At 47.6% G+C, this 19,991-nt stretch overlaps 1 protein-coding gene across 2 annotated transcripts in view; it reads left to right on the top strand.

Annotated features, from left to right (window-relative positions):
- Positions 1–19,991, top strand: part of Mcc (MCC regulator of WNT signaling pathway) — a 349,153-nt gene that overhangs the window by 316,821 nt on the left and 12,341 nt on the right. For both annotated transcript variants that reach the window (XM_019206068.2, XM_010614125.3), the window contains 3 exons: positions 898–1,132; positions 6,520–6,726; positions 10,621–10,721. In XM_019206068.2, coding sequence (XP_019061613.1) covers positions 898–1,132; positions 6,520–6,726; positions 10,621–10,721 — 543 coding nt within the window. The remainder of the gene's footprint in view (positions 1–897; positions 1,133–6,519; positions 6,727–10,620; positions 10,722–19,991) is intronic.

The following is a 19,991-nucleotide window of genomic DNA, read 5'->3' as shown; positions in this document are numbered from 1 at the left end:
TTTTTTTTTTTTTTTTTTTTTTTTTTTTTTTTTTTTTGTACTGAGGATCCTCTGGTACCATTTTGAAAAAAATTAATCACATTAAAAAAAAATACCTCTGGGCTGGTTACTTAGAAGGTACTTGGACCTGTGGCCCAGTGTAGTGGCCTATTGCTTCACTTCCTAGCTCCTGAAGAGCTGGTATTGATCAGCTCATCTTGGTCCCTTCATCTCCCAGTTACTTCTTCCTCTTTGGCAAGACAGAGGGAGTCACGAGCACCCCAAAGGAGTTTTCCTCCTAGAAGCGGTTCTCACTTAAAGACCACCTCACACCCTAAGGTGGTCTCTTCTTTGTGTGAATGGCAAACTGAGTAGCAGTGCTGCAGCCCATCCTCTCCTCTCCCTGGAAAGCTTGTCTTCTTCCTTCTTCTCCTTCCCCTTTTTGAGACAGGGTCCTGCTGTTTTGCCCAGCTAGGTGACCTTGAATTCCTGGACTCGGGACCCTTCTGCCTCAGTCTCCCAAGTAGTGGAGACCACATGTGTGTGCCACTGCACCCAGCTTTCTCTTTTAACTGATGTGTTTATGTACAAGAATTGAACTGACCTGGCTGGGTTGGGTCCTGTGCCCACTACCCCTATTCCTACTTGTGTGAGGTGAGGAGGGCATCCTATGGAGGGAGACCACTTCCTGCTCCTCACAAAACTTCCAGCCACAGGTGTCTCTGGAAGAGGACTGGCCACCACTCAAGTCTGGAAGCTCCTGCTTCCGCACCATGAAGTAGGGGGTGCCCAGGCCCTTGAACTGCTCTGACGCCCTCTAGTGGGCCAAAGAATGTGCTTGTGTTCTAAATAATGTTAGGAAGATGGGGTGCGGAGATATTAGTGACAGCTTGGCAACATGGCGTTTTTCTTTCTCAGTACAACCAGCTCTACAGGCAGTAGCTGCGACACGGAGTTCACTAAGGAGGATGAGCAGAGGCTGAAGGATTATATCCAGCAGCTCAAGAATGACAGGGCAGCCGTCAAACTGACCATGCTGGAGCTGGAGAGCATCCACATCGATCCGCTCAGCTACGATGTCAAGCCCCGGGGTGACAGCCAGAGGCTGGACCTGGAGAATGCTGTGCTGATGCAGGAGCTGATGGCCATGAAGGTATGTTTGAGGGAAACGTTTGGTCTTCATGGCCAGCTTCAGAGGGAGACCTGACTGGCCAAAAAAAGCAGGGCCTGCAGGTGAGAAGTCAGCATGCAGGAGAACTAGAGCCTCGCTGTGGACAGTGATGGCCTCAGTCTGTCTGGGAGTCATTTGGGCAGGACATTCCTGGAGGTGTGGGAGGATGCCTCAGGGTGTCCAGCCCAGCTGCAGAGCATCTGGTTCTCCAAGAGAGAAGCCAGGCCAGACTTCTGCAGAATAGAACAAGCCTGAACTCACAAATGCCAGGGAGTAGTCAGAACACTGATACTAATGTTCACTGGTGACAAAGGGAGACCAGGAGGCCACCCGATAAATTTGGCTGGAAGCCCTAGACTCCGAGCACCCTGGTGCCTTGGGTACAGTGTGCTTAACCTAGTGAAGGTTGGCCATGCTGTTCCAGCCAGTGCTCCTGACAAGGTCTTTGGCTATGCGCCCACTGGCTGTGACTTACCAGCATTTTGGGAGTAGAGAGAGCTCTCTTGGAAAGCTGCTGCCCCTCATTGGCAAGCAGTTAAGCTCATCCTTTCAGTCTGATGCGGTGTATGTCTCAGCAGCCCCACAGCAGGGGTGGGAGCTTGCTTGGGGCTGCTCCTGCAGGTCCCGGTGTGCTGCCAGGCCCTGTTGAAGGTTTGAGTTGAGAGCTGGGGGCCATGTTTCCAGACCTGCTTTTCAAACTTCCCCGTCCTGTGAACAGAGGCCTGACCTGCAGTCTTGGAGTCCATTGTGTCCCTGGTCCCCAGTGGAGGCAGAGGGCCTTGCAGTGGTGCCCGGTTAACAGCTCATCCTGTTTCTCCACCATTGCATCCAGTACCATCCCCAGAAAGATGAAGAGACACACAGTTCTGGCAGCGTGGCTTCTGCGGAGGGTCAGGGCCATCCACTTTAGTCACCCTGTGCACTCGGGTGACCTTCTCAGCACATGCCTGGCCTTGGCTGAGATAGCCTGAGTCTGGGTGATGCCTGGGAAGGCTCTGGGCAGTGGAAGCACCTGTGGGACTACCTCCCTGCTGCCCTGAGTTCCACGCTTGCTCATCCCCCTGCACTCACTGAGCTTGGGCTCCTCCTTCTGAGAGTCCCCATCCCTGGCCTATTTCTCCAGCTGCCCATGAGCCTGGCCTGGGCTCCATAATCACAGTGACTTTCTCCCCAGTCAGAACTGTGGCTTGAGTTGTGAGGCTGCTCTTCCATTATTTATTCCAAATATCATGTTTCCTTTGACCAATGACTGAGGCTTTCCTTTTTATGTACTGGCCAGTATGTGGTGTGACAAATTCAGTTATTCTGACCAGGAAAGACAATTTTTATGGAATAAAAGCACTAATTTTCCTTCTGCCACTTGAAAATAAATGTGCACTCCTTTTAGAAATGTTCTGAGGCAGTGAAAATTATGAATAGCTGAGAGGAAAGAACACATAACCTGGCCTGAGTTCTGGTATGCTTCTCTGCCTGGGGACTTTAAATTGGAAACACCAGTGCCGTCTCCTTTCCCCAGTGTGTTCACCGATGAGCTCTCACTTGAGCAGCTCCATTATCCACTAGATTCTGTTGGCTTTCACCATTTTGTTCTGGGCTCTGTCTGCTGAGAAACTCACATTTCTGGGTTTCCTATTTCTGGTGCATGGTCTTTGCTAAATACTTTTTCATTTTCTAGACAATCTGCTTGGTCCCCTCTCAAATCCACTCTTCTTAGTTGAATGTCTTGTTCTTTCATTAGGACTCCTCTTCCCTCCTCTCTTTAGCTATTTGAATATTCGTGTTCTGCTTTTCCATTCTGTTCCTTCCACTAGTGTGAGCCCTGGCTCTCACTTCTGTTGCAGCCAGTGCTTCTGCCTCAGTGGGCTCATTGCTGTCCCCTGCTGGGCTGGAGAATGTTCAGAGCTCATCTGCAGCAGAGACTGTCACAGGGGTACAGCTGTCCTTAGAGTGGCTGGGTATAGACGTCTTCCTGAGTGAGACCTGTGGGTTTCAGAGGTTTATTACTAAGTTTCAATGCATCCTTGGATTAGGATTCCTTCATCACACGAACATGTGACCCAAGTTTAAGGCTTTGATTCCTCAAAAGGGATTTTTCAGTCTCTCTTGCTCAAAGCCTGCGATATGACAAGTTTCCTTAAACATCGCCGGAAAAGAAATAGTCTCTTGTTCTGGGTAGTACTTAGAGAGTGCAGCTCATACAGGGGTCTCAGTGTGGCTCTGCCTCGGAGTTCCCAGTCCAGCCCAGTGGTGAGATGAGAAGAACCCAGATCACAAGAGCTGCAGACTGCTCTGATGGCTCTGTCCATTTTGCCTGTCTCCTCTGGCAGACTTGTCTTTTCATTTCTGGCACTCGTGGGTTTTTACCTTTCCTTCTTTCCAACTTGCTTGTTTTTTCTGGATTTGACCAACCACATAAGCTCAGCATGCAATGTTGCCAGAACCTTCAAAATCCTGCTTCTGATGGCAAAAGATGAGAAGCCTTCTTGGTATAAAAACACCTTTTATTCTAGTGCTTATGTCTGATCTTTAGTGGAAAATGGGTTGGCCCATTTTTCTGAGTGGCCCCTGGGCACAGTGACATCTTCTCCTTAGGGGGATAAGCTTTGGCCACTGGCTCCAGCTGTTGCCCACATTGGAGGTATCAACATCTACCCAGGAGAGCACAGCAGGCTGGCAGCTCATTGTCCTCAGAAGTAGCCAGGGCCAGTGACCTTGATGAGTCCATCTCAAAGTGGTGACTCAGCTTTCTGCAGAGCCCTTGAAGATCATCGGGACTGCTGGGGAGTCGTGACTGACAGACTCACCCTCCAGCAGAGGTGAACGGCCAGCATAACCTCCTTGAGAGGGAGGCATTGTTGCTGAGTGGTTATGAAGCTGGGTCAGACTGCACCTTCACAACCTACCCAGCAACCATGGGAAGGGAGATTTCCCTCTGCATGCCTCAGTTTGCCATTCACAAGTGGAAATACTCATAACACCTACCTTAGGAGTGGAGAATGAGTTACTTCCTGTGAACCCTTAGAGTAGTGACATATGCTCAATAAAGGTTGATGCTTGTTACTATTATGTGGCTCATAGTCCCAGGATTGTGTTGTTCCCTATTAGGCTCACTTCTCATTCTCCACAGAAAAGAAACATTCAAGTCCTTCGCTTTATTTTTGGAAGTTATGGACCTGGGGACATGGCTCAGTGAGAGATGTCATGCATAGCATGCACAGAGCCTCAGGTTTGATCCTGTCCTCCAAGTTGTCTGATGAATTGTCTCCTGTGAGGACGGTGTGTTACTAATTTCATTTGGGCCCTCAGAAATAAGGAAGAGTGAGAGGATGCTATTGTGGTGGGTCTTTCCACCTGCCTGGCTCAGATTCAGGGAAACAAAGGTTTCAAAAGGGTTGTTAAATATGTGGCTTGGATGTGGCTACAGCTATCTGATTCTTAGCAAAGGTGATAGAAACGTATGTTACTATCTCTGCAACAAATGATGCTAGGAAAATTGGCTATCCATAAATAGAAGATTAGAACTAGATCCTTGTCTCTCACCCTGTACAAACATCAATGCAAAGAGATCAAAGACCTAAATGTAAGACCTGAAACTTTGAAACTGCTAGAAGAAAACTTTGGCAAAACACTTCAAGATACAGACACTGGCAATGACTTCCTAAATAGGACTCCAGAAGCTTAGGAAACAAAAGGGGATTGCGTCTAATTAAGATGCTCCTGCACAGCAAAAGAAACGTGTAACAGAGCGAAGCACCGTCTACAGAATAGGACGAAATCTTTACCAGCTATTATTCTGACTGAGGAATATAATCAGAATGTATAAAGAATGTATAAAGAACTCAAAAAACATTAACACAGAAAAACAACCCAATCAACATATGGTCAAGTCAGGTGAACAGATACAGCTCAAAAGAAATACAAATGACCAACAATCATGTTGCGGGGGTGGGGGGGGAAGGGGTTCGATATCCTTTGCCTTCAGGGAAATCCAAGTCAAAACTATTTTGAGATTCAGTCTCACTCCAGTTAAGATGGCTGTCATCAAAAATACAAAACACAATACCAATGAGGATGCAGGAAGAAAGGAACCTTTTTACATTGCTGTTGGGAATGTAATTAGTGCAGCCACTATGGAAATCAGTGTGGAGTTTTCTTTTTAAAAAAACTCAAACTAGAACTACTATATTATCTACTACATTGCTTGTATTAGTCAGCTTTTCATTGCCAGGACAGGATATCTGACACTCACAACTTAGCAGAGGAGAGGTTTAATTTGGCATATGGCTTTAGAGGTTTCCGTCCATAGTCAGCTGGCCCCAGGGTAGGAACGTAATAGCAAAAAGGCTTGATGGAGTAGATTGGCTCACTTCACAGCATCCAGGAAAAGAGCACAGGGAACAGCTCCCCACAGTGACCCACCTGTAACTGGGCCCGGCCTCCTGCAGCACATTCACCGGTGAGCCTGAGCACAGAAGTCCACTGGTGAGCATAGCAGCCCAGGATCCAGTTATCTTTCCAAGAGTCTCTCAATTAGTCAAGTTGGCAGTCAAGATTAACTGGCATGCCACTCCTTGGTATATACCCAAAGGACTCTCCGTCAGCATGTTACAGAGGTAACTGCACGCCTGTGTTTATTGTGACTCAATTCAGTGTTACACACCGGAGGAGTAGTCAGCCAGAAAGAGGAATGTAGTCTCGTCATTTGCCGGAAAATGGCTGGAACTGCAGTTGTTAAGCAAAATAACCCAGACTTAAACGAGTGCTACGTGTGTTCTCTCTTACACAGACCCTAGGGGGAAAGGATGGCATGAAAGTAGGAGAGAGACTACAAGAAGGGAAGCAGGGAAGGATAATGGAGGTAGACTTCAAAGTATGTTATATGCATGCAGGTGTGAATGTGCCAAAATGAAACCCGTTTTTCTGTGTAATTAGTTACACTAATGAAAAATAGGTTTGTGGAAATTGAATGGGAAATGGTAGGGACCCACCCAGACCCACACCTCCATGCTTGGAGGATTCCTTTACAACCCCGGGTTGGTGCAGCTCATCAGCTCAGCCTCTACATGACAGAGATCAAGTTTCCAACGAGACAGATGTACCCATTTGGGGTCCTGACAACTGTTAGGTTTTCCTTAGACTGAACCAAACCGACTGCCTATAACTTCTACCCATTCATCTCAGTTCTGTTCCCAGAGTGAAAAGCAGATGGATTTGTTCACACAGCTGTGCTTCACAGTGCGGAAACAGCTGTCATCTTCTCCCAGTCCTCCTCCTCGTGGCTTTAGAGCAATCCCTTGGCTGTGGACCATGCCTCCAGGTCCCCTTTGCACAGGCCCTGGCCTCATGTGCTCTGTGCTTTTCCCTTGCAGGAGGAGATGGCGGAGCTGAAGGCGCAGCTGTACCTGCTGGAGAAGGAGAAGAAGGCCCTAGAGCTGAAGCTGAGCACGCGGGAGGCCCAGGAGCAGGCCTACCTGGTGCACATCGAGCACCTCAAGTCTGAGGTGGAGGAGCAGAAAGAGCAGCAGATGCGCTCCCTCAGCTCCACCAGCAGTGGCAGCAAAGACAAAGCTGGCAAGGTGAGGTGGGGCCCATCGGGGCCCACAAGCTGCACTTAGGCTCGTTTCCCACTGACCACACTGCACACCCTGCTGCCTCGCTTCCCTTGTTCGCATCGGCCATTCCTGGATATCAGGTGACGCCTGAGTGTAAAGAAACCAAACCTCACTTTACATAACACTTTAAAACTTCTCAGTCAGTCTTGCCATGTGGCCGTCCACTGCCGATAACTGCCTTGCCTCTTCCTTCTGACCTACTCCTTTCATACAGCAGCCATTATTTGTTGGTTTCTTGGTACTTTTATTTATGATCTCCCGTAAGTCCCCATCCATGAATGACGAATATTTATTCTGATCTACACAAGGAAAATGAGGCTCCAAAGAAGTGAGGAGCTCACAGCTTTTAAGAAAGTAGTACCTTAGGGCTGGTGACTTAGCTTATTGGCACCATGCCTGCCTCCAAAGTGCAAGGTCCTGAGTTAATCCCCAGTATTGGGGACAGGTGGTTTTTAAAAACCACCACCTCAGAGCTGGGCATGGTAGCACACTCGGGAGGTCAAGACAGGAGGATTGCTGAGTTCAAGGCCTGCCTGGGCTACAAAGTAAGTACAAGGCTACCCTGAACTAAGTAACAAGAGACCCTGTCTCAAAAAGACAAAAAACACAGCACCTCAGGCTTGGGCCCACAACCAGCTAACAGGCTCACTTCCTCTCCTGCTCGCTTTCAGCAGGAGCAGCCCCACAGCTGGGAGGAGGAAGGCAAGACTTGGATTACAAAGATGATGTCCTTACACAGTGGGCATCTGACATAGTTTTGCAAATTCTTGATGCCATCAGCTCCCAGGTCTTTTCCTAGAATTGAAGTTTATTCTGTCATTTTATATCTCTCTTCCAAATATCACAATGGGAAAAAGTCAAGCTCTGGACCCTAAAGACCTATACCCTGCAACCTGGGTCCTCTACATTCTGTGTATGCTTTTCTTCCTCCTGGTAGTACCAGCTTCTCCTGAACCCCGTTTGTTTGAGACCCAGAACGTGTGTTATGTGCTCACTTGCTGCATGAATGGCTGCTCGAAGCCCATGTACAGGAAAGCGTCCAGGAGAGCTGTGCCCACAGGAAGGAAGGAACAGTGCCTGTGCTGTGTGGTATGGACTGTCACTCTACATAGCTAAGAAACCTGAAGCATTCTTCACAGATGGCTGTCACTACATCTTTGCCCACCTCCATCCCGCCGAGGTGCTGGGAAGTGCACAGCCCTTGCTCCCTGCCCTCCAACTGTCCTGAGGCCGCTGCTTTCCATTGTCCAGTTCAGCATTAGCTGAGGAGGAGCGTGCTCTGACACTCACAGCAGCTGGGCCCAAGCTCCATGGCAGACAGAATCTGCATCCTCCGGAGTTTACTTTCTACAGGGGAGGCTTCTGGGCAAACCCAATCCCAAGACAGTGACACTGTCACCTGGTAGTGCCACGGTAGATCCCAGACCAAACACAGAATCCAAATTTGGAGACTCAGGATAGGTTTTCTGGAAGAGATATGCTTCTGAATGGACCCAGCAGGCAGGGGAGCTAGCCTGCTGAAGGGAGGGTGGAGGGAGGCCTGGGGAGAGGATGGGCACGCTCAGCTGAAGAGACTGGGAGAACCCAGGGGAGGGGATCTGTGCTGCCTCGGGGTCAGCTGGCCATGTCATCCCAGGTCAATGAGAAGTCACAGGAGGGCTTTCGATGGGAAGCAGAGCAGCACAATTTGGCTTTGGAAGTCCCCATGGCCAGTGAGTGCACCAGTGCTTGGGAGTCGCCGGGCTGGGGAATAGCAGCCCATCTGGTGCTGTTTCCTGCAGTGGACCCGGGGCTCCAAGCAGTGGTATTTTGTGCTCCAAGCCTTTCAGTGCCTTCCAAGCCTTTCCACAGCCTATCACCAGTCAGTTCGCAGTGGAGCCTGCCAGACAGAACTTCAGTGTCTTCTGTGCCCTTCGGGTGCAGCGGAAGTGACTTGTCAGGTTCTTGCCAAAGGCCCATGAGCAGAACATTTTCTTCCAGTTCTTGGTATTTGTTTGGACTGGGAGAAGTTCTTTGTTTTGTGCAGTAGATTCTAAGTACAGAAACTTCACTGACAGAAAAGGTCAGATGATTTTTTTAACGTTACAGTAAGAAGCTTTGTAAGAGCGATATTCAAGTTATGAAATTAAATTAGAATAAGCTGATTATCTTGTCTTTCAAATATTGAATCCATTTACTATTTCAATAAGATCTCCTATCTTGGCCATTCATGAGTCTTTGTTTGTTTGTTTGTTTTCAGACAAGGTCTTGTTATGTAGTTCAGGCTGGCCTCGAACTCACTGTGATCCACCTGCCTCAGCTTCCCAAGTACTGGGATTACAGGAGTGCACCACCATGCCCCGCCCATTAGTCTTTTTTGTTGGAGAAGAGGCAAATGATCTAGAGCAGGAATTGGCAAACTTTTCTGGAGAGGACCAAATAGTAAATATTTTAGGATTTTTAGGCTGTCCAAACTGCTGTATCTACTTGTCTCTGCCCAAATACCCATATGGTACAAAGCCGAAACCTTAAGAGAACCAGTGGGTGTAGCTATCTGCTTTTTTTGTTGTTGTTTTTTGGGGTACTGGAAATCGACCTTGGGACCTTGCACTTGCAAGGCTGGAGCAGTGCTCTTGAGTTAAATGCCTGGCCTTTCTAACACTTTATTGATGGACACCAAAGATTGAATTTCATGCAATTTTTACCTGTCAAAAAATATTATTCTTGACTTTTTTCATGATTTTAAAACAGGAAAACCGTTCTTGGCCTACGGCGCCATATAAAAACAGGTGAAGGGACCATATTTGGCTTTAGGACCTTGTTCCAGTGGGCAGGTGTTCCTGCTTACTTTAGAAACCTCCAGCCAACACAGCTGGTCCCCAGTACTCTCCACGTTTCATTACGCTTTTGCAGTTCTTGTCAGCCTGTATGTAACAGACATTGCCACATGCATTCAGCAGGAGGCACTGAGTGAGACATGCCAGCCCCGAGCTTTAGAAGTCTTAGGACATGTTAACTTCAGCAGAGTGGACATAGGAAGAGGGAGGGTGTTGAGGCATCTCCACAGATCCTGTGGGTCTTCGAGGACACCTAGATGGAGGGGAGGGGAGGGAGCCTGCGCAGAGGGCGAGGCTGAGGAGGGTGTTGAGGTGTTGACTGGCTGTCTGTCTTGGAGGGCCCAGGAAGGCAGAGTTGCTTTATGAGTGGGCCGAGCAAGACAGTGTGGTGCCTGTCATCTAGGCTTCCAGCCCTGGATCCATGCAGTCACAGTAGGATTTTCTGTTCACATGGGTCTCCTGCCGCAGATCACAGATATTTATTCTGGGCCCTAGCAAATGGTAGAACACCGAGGTTCCTGTGTGATGTATGGGGCGGAGGTGCACTTCTGCCTCCCTCCTCCTCTTCTGAGTTTTCTCAGTTGCACGGATCCCAGTAAAGCTCCTGGGTGTGGAGAAGATTGGCTTTCCTCTTGGGTGGTGGGACAAGCAACAGGACATTCGTGTGTATTTCTCCTTTGGAGCCTGAGCTAGAGCCAGACAGACTGGTTTTGAGTCCTGGATCCTCTATCTCCTCACTGGTGACTGAGATGGGCCATCTTTCTCTGTGCCTCAGTTTCCACCTTGGTAAAATGGGGTAACAGAAAGAATGAAGGCGTGCCTTGGGCTTGGACTAGTGCATCCCTTGACACCATGGAGGTTGATGTGGCCACTACAGGGCAGCCTGTGAAGGTCTCTGGGAGCTGAGAGGGGGTTGCCTCTGGTTTGCTGCTGGTTTCTCCTTCAGCCTGGTGTGAGGGTGCCTCCGAGCACAACGCTGCTGCCATAACCTGCTGTCCCGGCTTGGCTTCCGGTGTAACCAGAGCATGTTTGCTGTCCTCAGGAATGTGCTGATGCCACCTCCCCAGCTCTGTCCCTGGTGGAACTGAGGACGTCGTGCAGCGAGAGCGAGCTGGCCGCAGAGTTTGCTGGCGCCATCCGCAGGTAAGCAGCTCACCATGGCCTCGTGTGACTCACCCAGGGATGAAGGCTTCGTTCTCTGTTCTCGTGGCTGCTCATGCCGGTGCTGCTCTGTTCCCCTCTTGCTCTTGTCTGGGAGGCCCAGAGCTGTTGTGCCATCCTTCCTGATAGGAGCCTGGTAGGGTATGGGAGGGAGGCATAGAGGCGGTCATTCCGCCCGGAAGCTTCAGAGCAGTGTGCGCTGATGATGAGAGCAGGCACCCTGCCCTGATGCCCCTTTGGCAGGACCACTTTCCTTTAGCACAGTGGCCCTTTTCTAATGAGAGGCTCTGCATTTACTCCACCCTGTGAAATTTTCCTTATTCTGGGTTTCTTCTCCATTACATCTCTTCCTTTGCGAGGAGAAATGAATGCCAGTTCGTCTAAATCTGCCTTCTGTCCCACACTATCATTCCTTTGCTGTGCCCTCCAGACCAGCACAGTCTAGTAGAAGTGCGAGGTGAAACACCTGTGTAATTTTAAATTTTCTAGTAGCTCTTTTAAATATTCTAGTGTGCTCTTGGCACACATAGATGGAAAGCGTACATGGGCCAGTTCCAATGCTAAAGTAAGTTTATTACAGCAAACAAGCAAATAAGTCTGCCCCACAGACAGCCCCATGGCACAGTGGAGGCCCAAAGGACCGTCTTTAATTATGTGTGGATGCGTGCAGCGGGCGTGGGCCCCTGGCCAGGGTGGAGCACAGTTCTTTGCATGGGTCCCCTCGACCTCGGCCACAGACACGCACTCTGCTTCTCTGTTCAGTAACATCTGCTTCCTTTCCCTCTCATCACCCAGAGCACAGCTGCCCCCTTCCTTCCTGTCAGGCAGCAACTTCAAAGGCCTGCTGGTGCCTGCCTCAGTTGTACACCTGGACTCTACAGTCGGATGCAGGCTTCACATCCATCTGTGCAGCTTGTTCACTGTTTGGCCTTACGCAAGTGACTTGACTTAAAGTCTAGTTAACGCTCTACCCCACCTTATGAAAAATACAGGAAGGAAGGGAGGCATGAAGTAGAACAGAATGGGAGGGAAGGGAAGAACTAGGTCAGTTCATTTCAAGGACACATTTTATTTAACCCATGTGCCCAAAATGTCATTTCAGTTTGATACTTTCTTTTTTTTCTTTTTATTGAGTTTATTGGTACAATCTAGGTATACAATACAATTACATTCATCATTGGGATTCTGTACCTTTACATGACAGGTCTTGATTCTCATTTCTTCCCCTTGTCCCTGCCCTCCCTTCACCCCCTCCTCCCCTCCCCATTTACAAACACTTTATTTGCATTTTTTCAGTTTCTCATATTTTTTTCCTCTCCCTTATTACCTCTCCCCCACCCTTCCCACTTTCCCTACACCTTTAGCCCTTTACTTCCTATTTCACATTGTTAATTGTCTCATTAGGATCCTGTGTACTATTATAGTTTTTCACACCAAAGAAACTATTCGATATTTCAGTTAAAGAAATCTCTGTATGAACATTAAAAATGGGGAATCCTAAAATAAAACTAAAAAGGAAAGTAAAAGAGAAAAGGCAATGATGTAACATTAAAATAATCCTTAATTCTGGAGATGAAAATGGTCCCTGAACATATTTAAATTGCTTCTCGCTCTTATAGTCTTATCTTATTCTTTTTTTCATTATTTAGAGAATACTTTATTAGTTTCTGTAATCAAACCCACATAGATATGACGTTATATATTTAGTACAATGTGTTACCCCTGTACACATGGAAAAAAAATTAAAAATAAAAATAAAAATAAATTAACATTTCTAGACCAATATGGCTGTCCATTTCTGTACAATGCCAACTCAACACAGTAAATTGGGTTGACTTTTTCCAAAGTTGGCAGCACCATTAAAGTTTCCCAAAATTCAATTTATATGTATATGTATATATATATATATTATTTATTTATATAAAAAGACCAATAATAGCTGTATGTTATGCATCAATAGCAGCAACAGCTTTTCCAGGTTCTACAGTCATCTGAACAAAATTATAGACATTCAGCATATTCCATTAAAAAAAAAAAACCAAAGAAAAGAATAATATCCAGAAAACAGCAAAGTTCTGTTGCTGTTGTGGAACCTGGCACCATTTTTTCTATTAGCCTCTTAATTATCATCTGGAAAGAGAACATTCTAGAGTAATATCCTTAAATGTAGCTCTGATAAAGCACGGTCCATACTATGTATCATAAAGCAGGTACTAGATATTTTACATTCATAGAGGTATGATACATTACTGTCCTACATCAATAATACTAGATTCAGTTTTGGTTTGAAATTTGCTTTGTCTGCAAATAAGATTGCTACCCCTGTTTTTTTCTGGGCTCCTGTCACATGGAGAATTGTTTTCTATCTTTTCACTTTTGCTCTATGGGCTTCTTTTTTGCACTAGGTGTGTTTCTTGTATACAACATATTGTTGGATTTTGCTTCTTATTCCATTTTGCCAGTCTGTTTCTCTTGATTGGTGAGTTGAGGCCATTGACATTGCTGGTTATAACTGATGGCTGAATCCCCTGACGCTGACTGACCTCGAGCTGCAAGGCCCAGATTGAGTTCCCCATCCTTCTGAATGGTTGAACTCCGCAATGTTCTATAACAGGTTTCCCATGCCCTTTCTTTAAAGATGTTCAAAATTGGGAACTCAGAAAAATACCCTTGATGACCACCTCTGTCTTTGCAGAGTGGGTCCAAAGACGGGCACAGTCAGGAGGCCTGAGAGTGTGGGGGGGGTGGGCTTATGGGGGTTCAGGGGCGCTACCTTCCTGGCGCTTGAGCAATGGCTGCTGGGTTGGGAGCAGGCGTGGCTCTCCTTCCCGCGGTGGATCGGGGCCCAGGCTTCCTCCCGGCGCTTCCAGTTTGATACTTTTTTACACCTGCATTTGGTCCCATGTGCAGAGCAGCCACCGATTCAAGCACTCATATCTGCACTGGCGATTGGCTTCTCTGTAAGATAGTTGCAGTTCAAGAGATTCTTTTTGTTTCTTTGTATGATTTTTAATTGCCACAGAGTAACTGGCATTTCATAAAGAGATTGATCATTCAGCCACTATTTCAGTTTCTCTCCCTCCCTTCCTCCCTCCCTTCCACACCTCTCCCTGCCCCCCACCCCAGGGATTGCTCTCCAGGGCACTGTACTGCTGACCTGTAGCTCCAGTCCTTTTTGTTTTATGTTTGGAGATAGGGACCCACCAGGTTGCCCCTGCTGGCTCGCAACTTGCAGTGCTCCTGCCTCTTCCTCGCGAGTGATGGATTATACATGTGCTCTCACCTTATATGGCTTGAGGTTTTTTAATTTTTCATGATGAAATGATGTCCTTTTAAGGGATATTTATTATTCTTGTTCTTAAATACTATTTTATCTGCCATATGAACTCTGATTTATCCTACGTAAATTCTTTCTATCTTGAATTGTAGGGCTGTTTCTCAGTATTGGCTTTCTAAAACTTCTGTTCTGGCTTTTGTGTTTATCCCTGTTTTTAAGATTCCCAGGGGGCTTGTGTGTGAGCACTGTGTTTATCCCCGGCCTTCCTCCCAACTCCTGGGCCAGGTCACAGGCAGTGCTGGTGGCTAGTGTTACCAGAAGCTCCTCTTTTGGGCTTATTTATTCCTTCTAGCTGCTAACCACTATCAAGTGTCCATATCTGACCCAGCATCTGGTCCCCTCCTGTTCAGACAGGCAGGACTTCTAATCAGAGAACCTGTGACCTCCCTTCTTCCTTTGACAGCAGCTACTATCAGTGTGCATTTTTTTTGGATTTTTTTGTTGTTGTTATTATCATCAGGAATCGAACTCAGAACCTTGTATTTAAACAAGGCAGGCACGGCACCACTGAGCTAAATCCTTGGCCCTCTGCGTGCATTCTGAGTTGTTTCCTCTTTCAGAAAGAATAAAACTGCCTTTCACAGTTTATAAAAGAAAAGTGTACAAAGTATACAAAGAACAAAACTGCCTTTCGTGGTTTCTAGTATACAAATCGCTCCTTGCTTTCTAAGGAGCTCGCAGTTTTTATCTTTCTCATTACTTCTGGGGATTTGGGGTGGGAGCGGAAGGCTCCAGTGTACTCTGTCAGCCGACTTGGTCTGGCCAGAACTGTTTATTTTATAGCAAGGCCTCCCAGCTAACAGTGGATTGCAGGCTGTAGGGGTGAGCTTCACTACCTTCCTGATTTACTCACTATCATTTTTTGTCTTTCCTTCCAGCTTGTAATAGCTTTGCTTTTACTTTGCCAACACCCCTGGCTACGTGGTTAGCTTGCAGTCCCTCTGCTTAGGGCAGGAAGAGAGAAGCAGTACAGGAAAATGCCCTGAACAAATCCATTGATGCCTGTGCCAGAGGCCTGGGACGAAAATCCACATTCTCCGGTTCCAACAGGGAGCCATTTGGATATTATATCTGTAAGCTAAGACCCTAAATTTTCAAACTTCCCAAGCCTCCGATGACTTTGCTGGCACAGTAGAATGCAGGTTGTGCTGGCTGAACAAAGAGGTTTCATTTATTCTTTCAGTCACAGTGGATTTCCAATACCAGCCTTAAGGTGGGTGGCATGGATTTCTAATCAAAACCCAGATAGGTGGAGTCAAGAAAGAACCCACAGAGCTAGAGAAAAAAAGAATTATGCAGTAAATATATTTTAGAAGTTGGAATAATCATTTCACGAGGGTATATACTATAGGCACCTGAGGGTTAAGGTTTAGGGACGTTTTTTTCTTTTTAAAACTCACATGAAAGGTCGCACCTTTTTTGGCGGCATTGATTAACTTTGAGGCCAGTAACTGAGATGACTTAGTATTGTCAGAAGTATTCTTCCCTTCAAAAGGGCCCCAGAGTTGTGGGAGTAGGCTCTAGATTGAGAAGAGCAGGGGCAGGAAAGAAAAAGAAATGAAGTTAAGCAACAGTCCTTCTCTGAGAACCGGTCATGCCGTGGAAGGTGTCCAGTGACACTCTGGTCACCATTTCTGCGTTGCTGCCTGTGCCGACCCAGTCTCTCCTTACTGTGCTGGCTTCAGCCTTGATTGAGCCCTTGTCACCCACTGCTGGCCCTCTTGGTTTATCTTCTCACTTTTTTTTTTTTGAAACAAAATCAGAACTCCACACAATTTCACATTTAGTAGATAGAACTCCCATCTGGTCTGACTTAATTTCCTCCACTTCATGAACATTTACTGCAGCTTATTGACTCCAGTGTGGCCGTAAAACTCCATCTGGATGACTGGAGTTGCAGTCTTGCACATGAGCTGTTTCCTTATCAGAGGATATTGTTTTGGCTCTGTTTTGCTCAGGCGGTGTTCTGTGAACTCTGCATCCAGCTCAGATTCCTCTCTTTACTAAGATCCCACATGTCCTTGACTGATATTTCAGGGCAGGGAGCAAATTAGCACACAGCAGTTACACGGGGAACTTTCCAAGGTGATTCCTCTTCGTAGTCAAACGGTGCCTGCAGCTGCCCTCAGGCACTGCTGAGTGGAGCAGATCAGTTCCCCTCTGTGGTGATGTAGGAGGCAGCGGGGAGCAAGTGCTGCTCTCCGTCATCCTGGGTGATTTGGGCACAGCAAGGCTGTGATCTCCCACGGTCAGACAGTTCTGAAGTAGTGGGAAGCTGCCTGCCTCCACTTTCTCTGTGGTACCCCCGGCACCCCACACATGTGGACAGAGTTGGGTTTCTCCCTCTGAGGACTCCATCCTCTGCACTGTGCACAGCCTGTGCCGTTGAGCTGTGTCTGTCTCCAATGACGAGGTGATGGTGAGGCCAGTAAGGTGTCCGGGGGGAGCTGACTTCCTCAGGTACAGACCTGTGACACAGCACGGTGTGCTATGCAGGTCAGAGCAATTCAGAGGCGGGAACTATGCCTCCCCACGCTGGGTACTAGGGAGTAGTAACACACACACTCCTTTCACCGGGCCCAGGGACAGCACAGTGCTCTGCTCTCCCAGGAGGTCACTGTCATTTAGTCGCACACCACAGGGGCCTTTGGGGTGGGGAGGGCTGGGTTGCTGTGTGTGTGTGTGTGTGTGTGTGTGTGTGTGTGTGTACTTACACCTGCTGGTTCTTAAACCACAGTTCACAGTACAGTGGCCAAGCCTCTCTGTCCAGTGGCAGGAGCCACCCAGCTCATCTAGCAGAGGAGGGACCCACGCGCTCCCTTTTCTCTGATGGCTGCCAAACGGGAGCAACCACTGCCTGGAGAGAAGGTTGCACATGAGAGCCCTGTAAGGAGACTTTCAGTGGCATGGAGTTTCCATTTTATCCATCTGATCACAAGAGAGCAGATCTGTAGGCCCGGATGTGACTTGCAGTGGAAATATCTCACCAGAAGGGACAGACACACAGGCAGTCTTGGGGCTTAAGGAGACAGTGTGAGAACACACCCCTGACATGCACCGCAGCATTCCTGTCCCGTGGTCACTCAGGATAGAGGGACTCCAGAGGGCAGACTGGAGCCTCTCCTAGCAGAGGATGCAAGAAAGCCAAAAAAAAAAGAAAGTGCTTCAAAGCAAGAATGCCAGCTTGTTTCCCTTTGGAGTGGGGAAAAGCAGGAAGTGAAGACAGCTGATTTGGGAAGTTTGCCGTGCAGATGGCAGGACTCTGGAGGAACTTCATTTTCTTTTTTAGAACATAGACCTTAGAGCACATCTGTGTGCACCTGAGAATGTTCCAGGAAGTGGGAAAAATCTTTCAGGGTCACAAAGTAACCTTGTAAGAAGCACCACAATGGCTGCTCTATTAATGGTTTTCTGTTGCTGTGAAACCTTCTCAGTGCATCTCAAATTCCTCTCTTCACAAGGACTGAGTTACAGAAGTGATCAGAAACAAGACCCACTTGTTGGCTTATGGGATCTGTGGGTCGGACAGCATGGCTGGCTTTTCACTTGGCATCGGGCAGGGCTGCTGTGCAGGTATCCTGTCGTCTTGAGCTGTGTCCTCAGAGAATCTAGGGAAGGCTGTTTCTGAGCTCCTTCTGCCCCATGGAAGGGTTCAGTTCCCTGTAGCTGAGAGCTCAGGTCCCCTTCTCCAGGCTGGCTGGTGGCCAGGGACCCCAGCTCCTTCTTGTTGCCTCTTCCATCCCCAGAGCCAGCAGTGACAACCTCCCTCACCTCAAATCCCCTTCATGCTTTGTTTCTTTGCAGGAAGATCCAGGCCCTTTACAGGGCTCACCTGAGTCTGTCAGTTTCACCCAGAAAAATGTCTCAGCTGAGGCCCTCAGCCGGGTGACTGACTGCAGCCCTGCTGACTGGTCTTTCCACATGGTGCCTAGATTACCTTAGCCTCCTGCCCACTGAGCACCTTCACCCAACTGTCATGGTACCTCGAGGCCAAGGCAATTCTGTTTCCCCCTGCTGTGTGAGCGTGGCCTTTCCCTCAGAATTCTCACACACACTGCATATTAAAAATTCGGCTCTTACCAGGATAACAACTTTTAAGACAAACTATTTCTTCTCTTAAAATGTCTTTTATTCTTTTCCATTTGTACCACCTCTCCCAAATTTAATCTTCAGCCAGTCAAGACTCAGGGTCCTGATGGGACATTCTGCTGTTGGGTTCTTCATGTGCCCTGCCACCAAAATACCTTAATCTCCACACTGCCCAGGGTGCTCTGCATAAACACCTTCAGTATGACCACCATTGATGGTGACAGTGGCATTGGGGATCACCCAAAGGTCCCTCATGTAACCGCCTAGCCCAAGTTTCAGATGCTTCCCCTCTACATAATTTGTAATCATAGTCACTCCTGACAGTTTCTCCTTCAAGAGCAGGCCCTTCACCTTATCCTCACTTGTCTCACCTGTGTGCTTTTCCTCGCCTTCACTTAGAGCACTTTCTGAGCCCTCAGTGGCATCGACTGCCCAGCAGAGGCCCACAGCACCCAGGCTGTTGGCAGTACCTTAAGACAAAGCACCAAAACTCCAAGTCCACACTGCAAAAATCACGCACTCGGTTGTAGAAGCTTCAGACTTGTAGGAACCAGTGTTGGCATTTTTGAGTGAAAAAGTATCTTATTTTAGCAGCTAAGTATGAATACAATTTTGAGCCACAAAATGCTGGGATGAAGTGAACTGGGTGGGGTGCTTTTACAAAGGGAGCCCCACTGAGCAAATGAGCAGCAGAATCTTCACCATTTTATTAGAAGGACCATTATTTTAAGAGGTGCTGTTTTATTAAACTTGCTCTTGCTGATTCTTCATATTTGGCTGATTTATAATAGCAATCAGGCAATAAAAGTTGTGCCTGGAATTCCATAAATGCACATGGGTCTGCAGAACATTAATGGAATACAAAGTGTGCTCCTGGCTTCATTATCATGGAAATAAATTGCGGAGCTCCAGCCAAGGCGCCTGGAAGGGCACAGAGGTGGAGTTTCACCCACAGGGTTGAGGCAGGCACTGCTTGAGCAATTGAGATTTCTCTCTGCCATTGCGTCAGTGTTCCAAAATTCAGAGAAAAGGCAGCCAGCCTCTCCTGGGACCTCATCCAGAGAGTGGTGGGAGCATCAGAGTGCACAGCAGCCCTGGGCAAAAGTGGCAGAGGCGGCATGTCTGTGGGAGCTCCAGGGGCATTTGCTGGACACAAAACATGTTCCTAAGAAGCCTGGGCAAAAGAGCACAACCATCAGCAAGCACCCTCTTGCTGTTACTCCTGGCAAAATACAGCACAGATCTAAAGGCTGCAGAACATAGCTATCTGGAGACATTTAATCCTGATTCCACCAGGATCATCTCATGCTCAGTTGCAAACAGTCTTGAGTGTGAACCTCGGCTCTGCCGCTCCTAGTGGTGACCCATCTCTTAGCTGTGTCTCGAGTCCATCATCCATAGATGGGCCATAACACTGACCTGAAAGGTGGCTGGGAGAATTAAATGATGCTATGCTTGTAAAGGAATTAGAGCTGTCTGCTGCCAGGATAGTCTGAAAGGTAAGCAGTCACAGATTGTGGTGATTATCATGAAGAAAACAGAGAAGGGATATAGGCACAGTGGAAGTTTTAAAGATGTGAATAATGTAGTTTGCAATGAATAATATAAAGGAAATGACAAGGTGCTGTGATGTGGGACATCTGTTTAGACAGTGGTCAGGATGAGCCTCTTTGAGAGATCATATTTAAGCTGGGAGGAAAGGAAAAGCAGCATCAGAGAGTAAAAGGACATTTCAAGTAAACAGTCAGAGCCAGGGATTTAGCTCACTGATTCTGATGCCTCCCTGGTGAGTACAAGGACCCAAGTTTGATCCCCGGTACAAAAAA

The sequence above is a fragment of the Fukomys damarensis genome, unplaced genomic scaffold (assembly GCF_012274545.1).
Source record: "Fukomys damarensis isolate Sample0158 unplaced genomic scaffold, DMR_v1.0_HiC HiC_scaffold_9, whole genome shotgun sequence".
Taxonomy (NCBI): domain Eukaryota; kingdom Metazoa; phylum Chordata; class Mammalia; order Rodentia; family Bathyergidae; genus Fukomys; species Fukomys damarensis.
The sequence above is the reverse complement of the archived record's forward strand: the minus strand, read 5'-3'. Positions and strand labels throughout refer to the sequence as shown.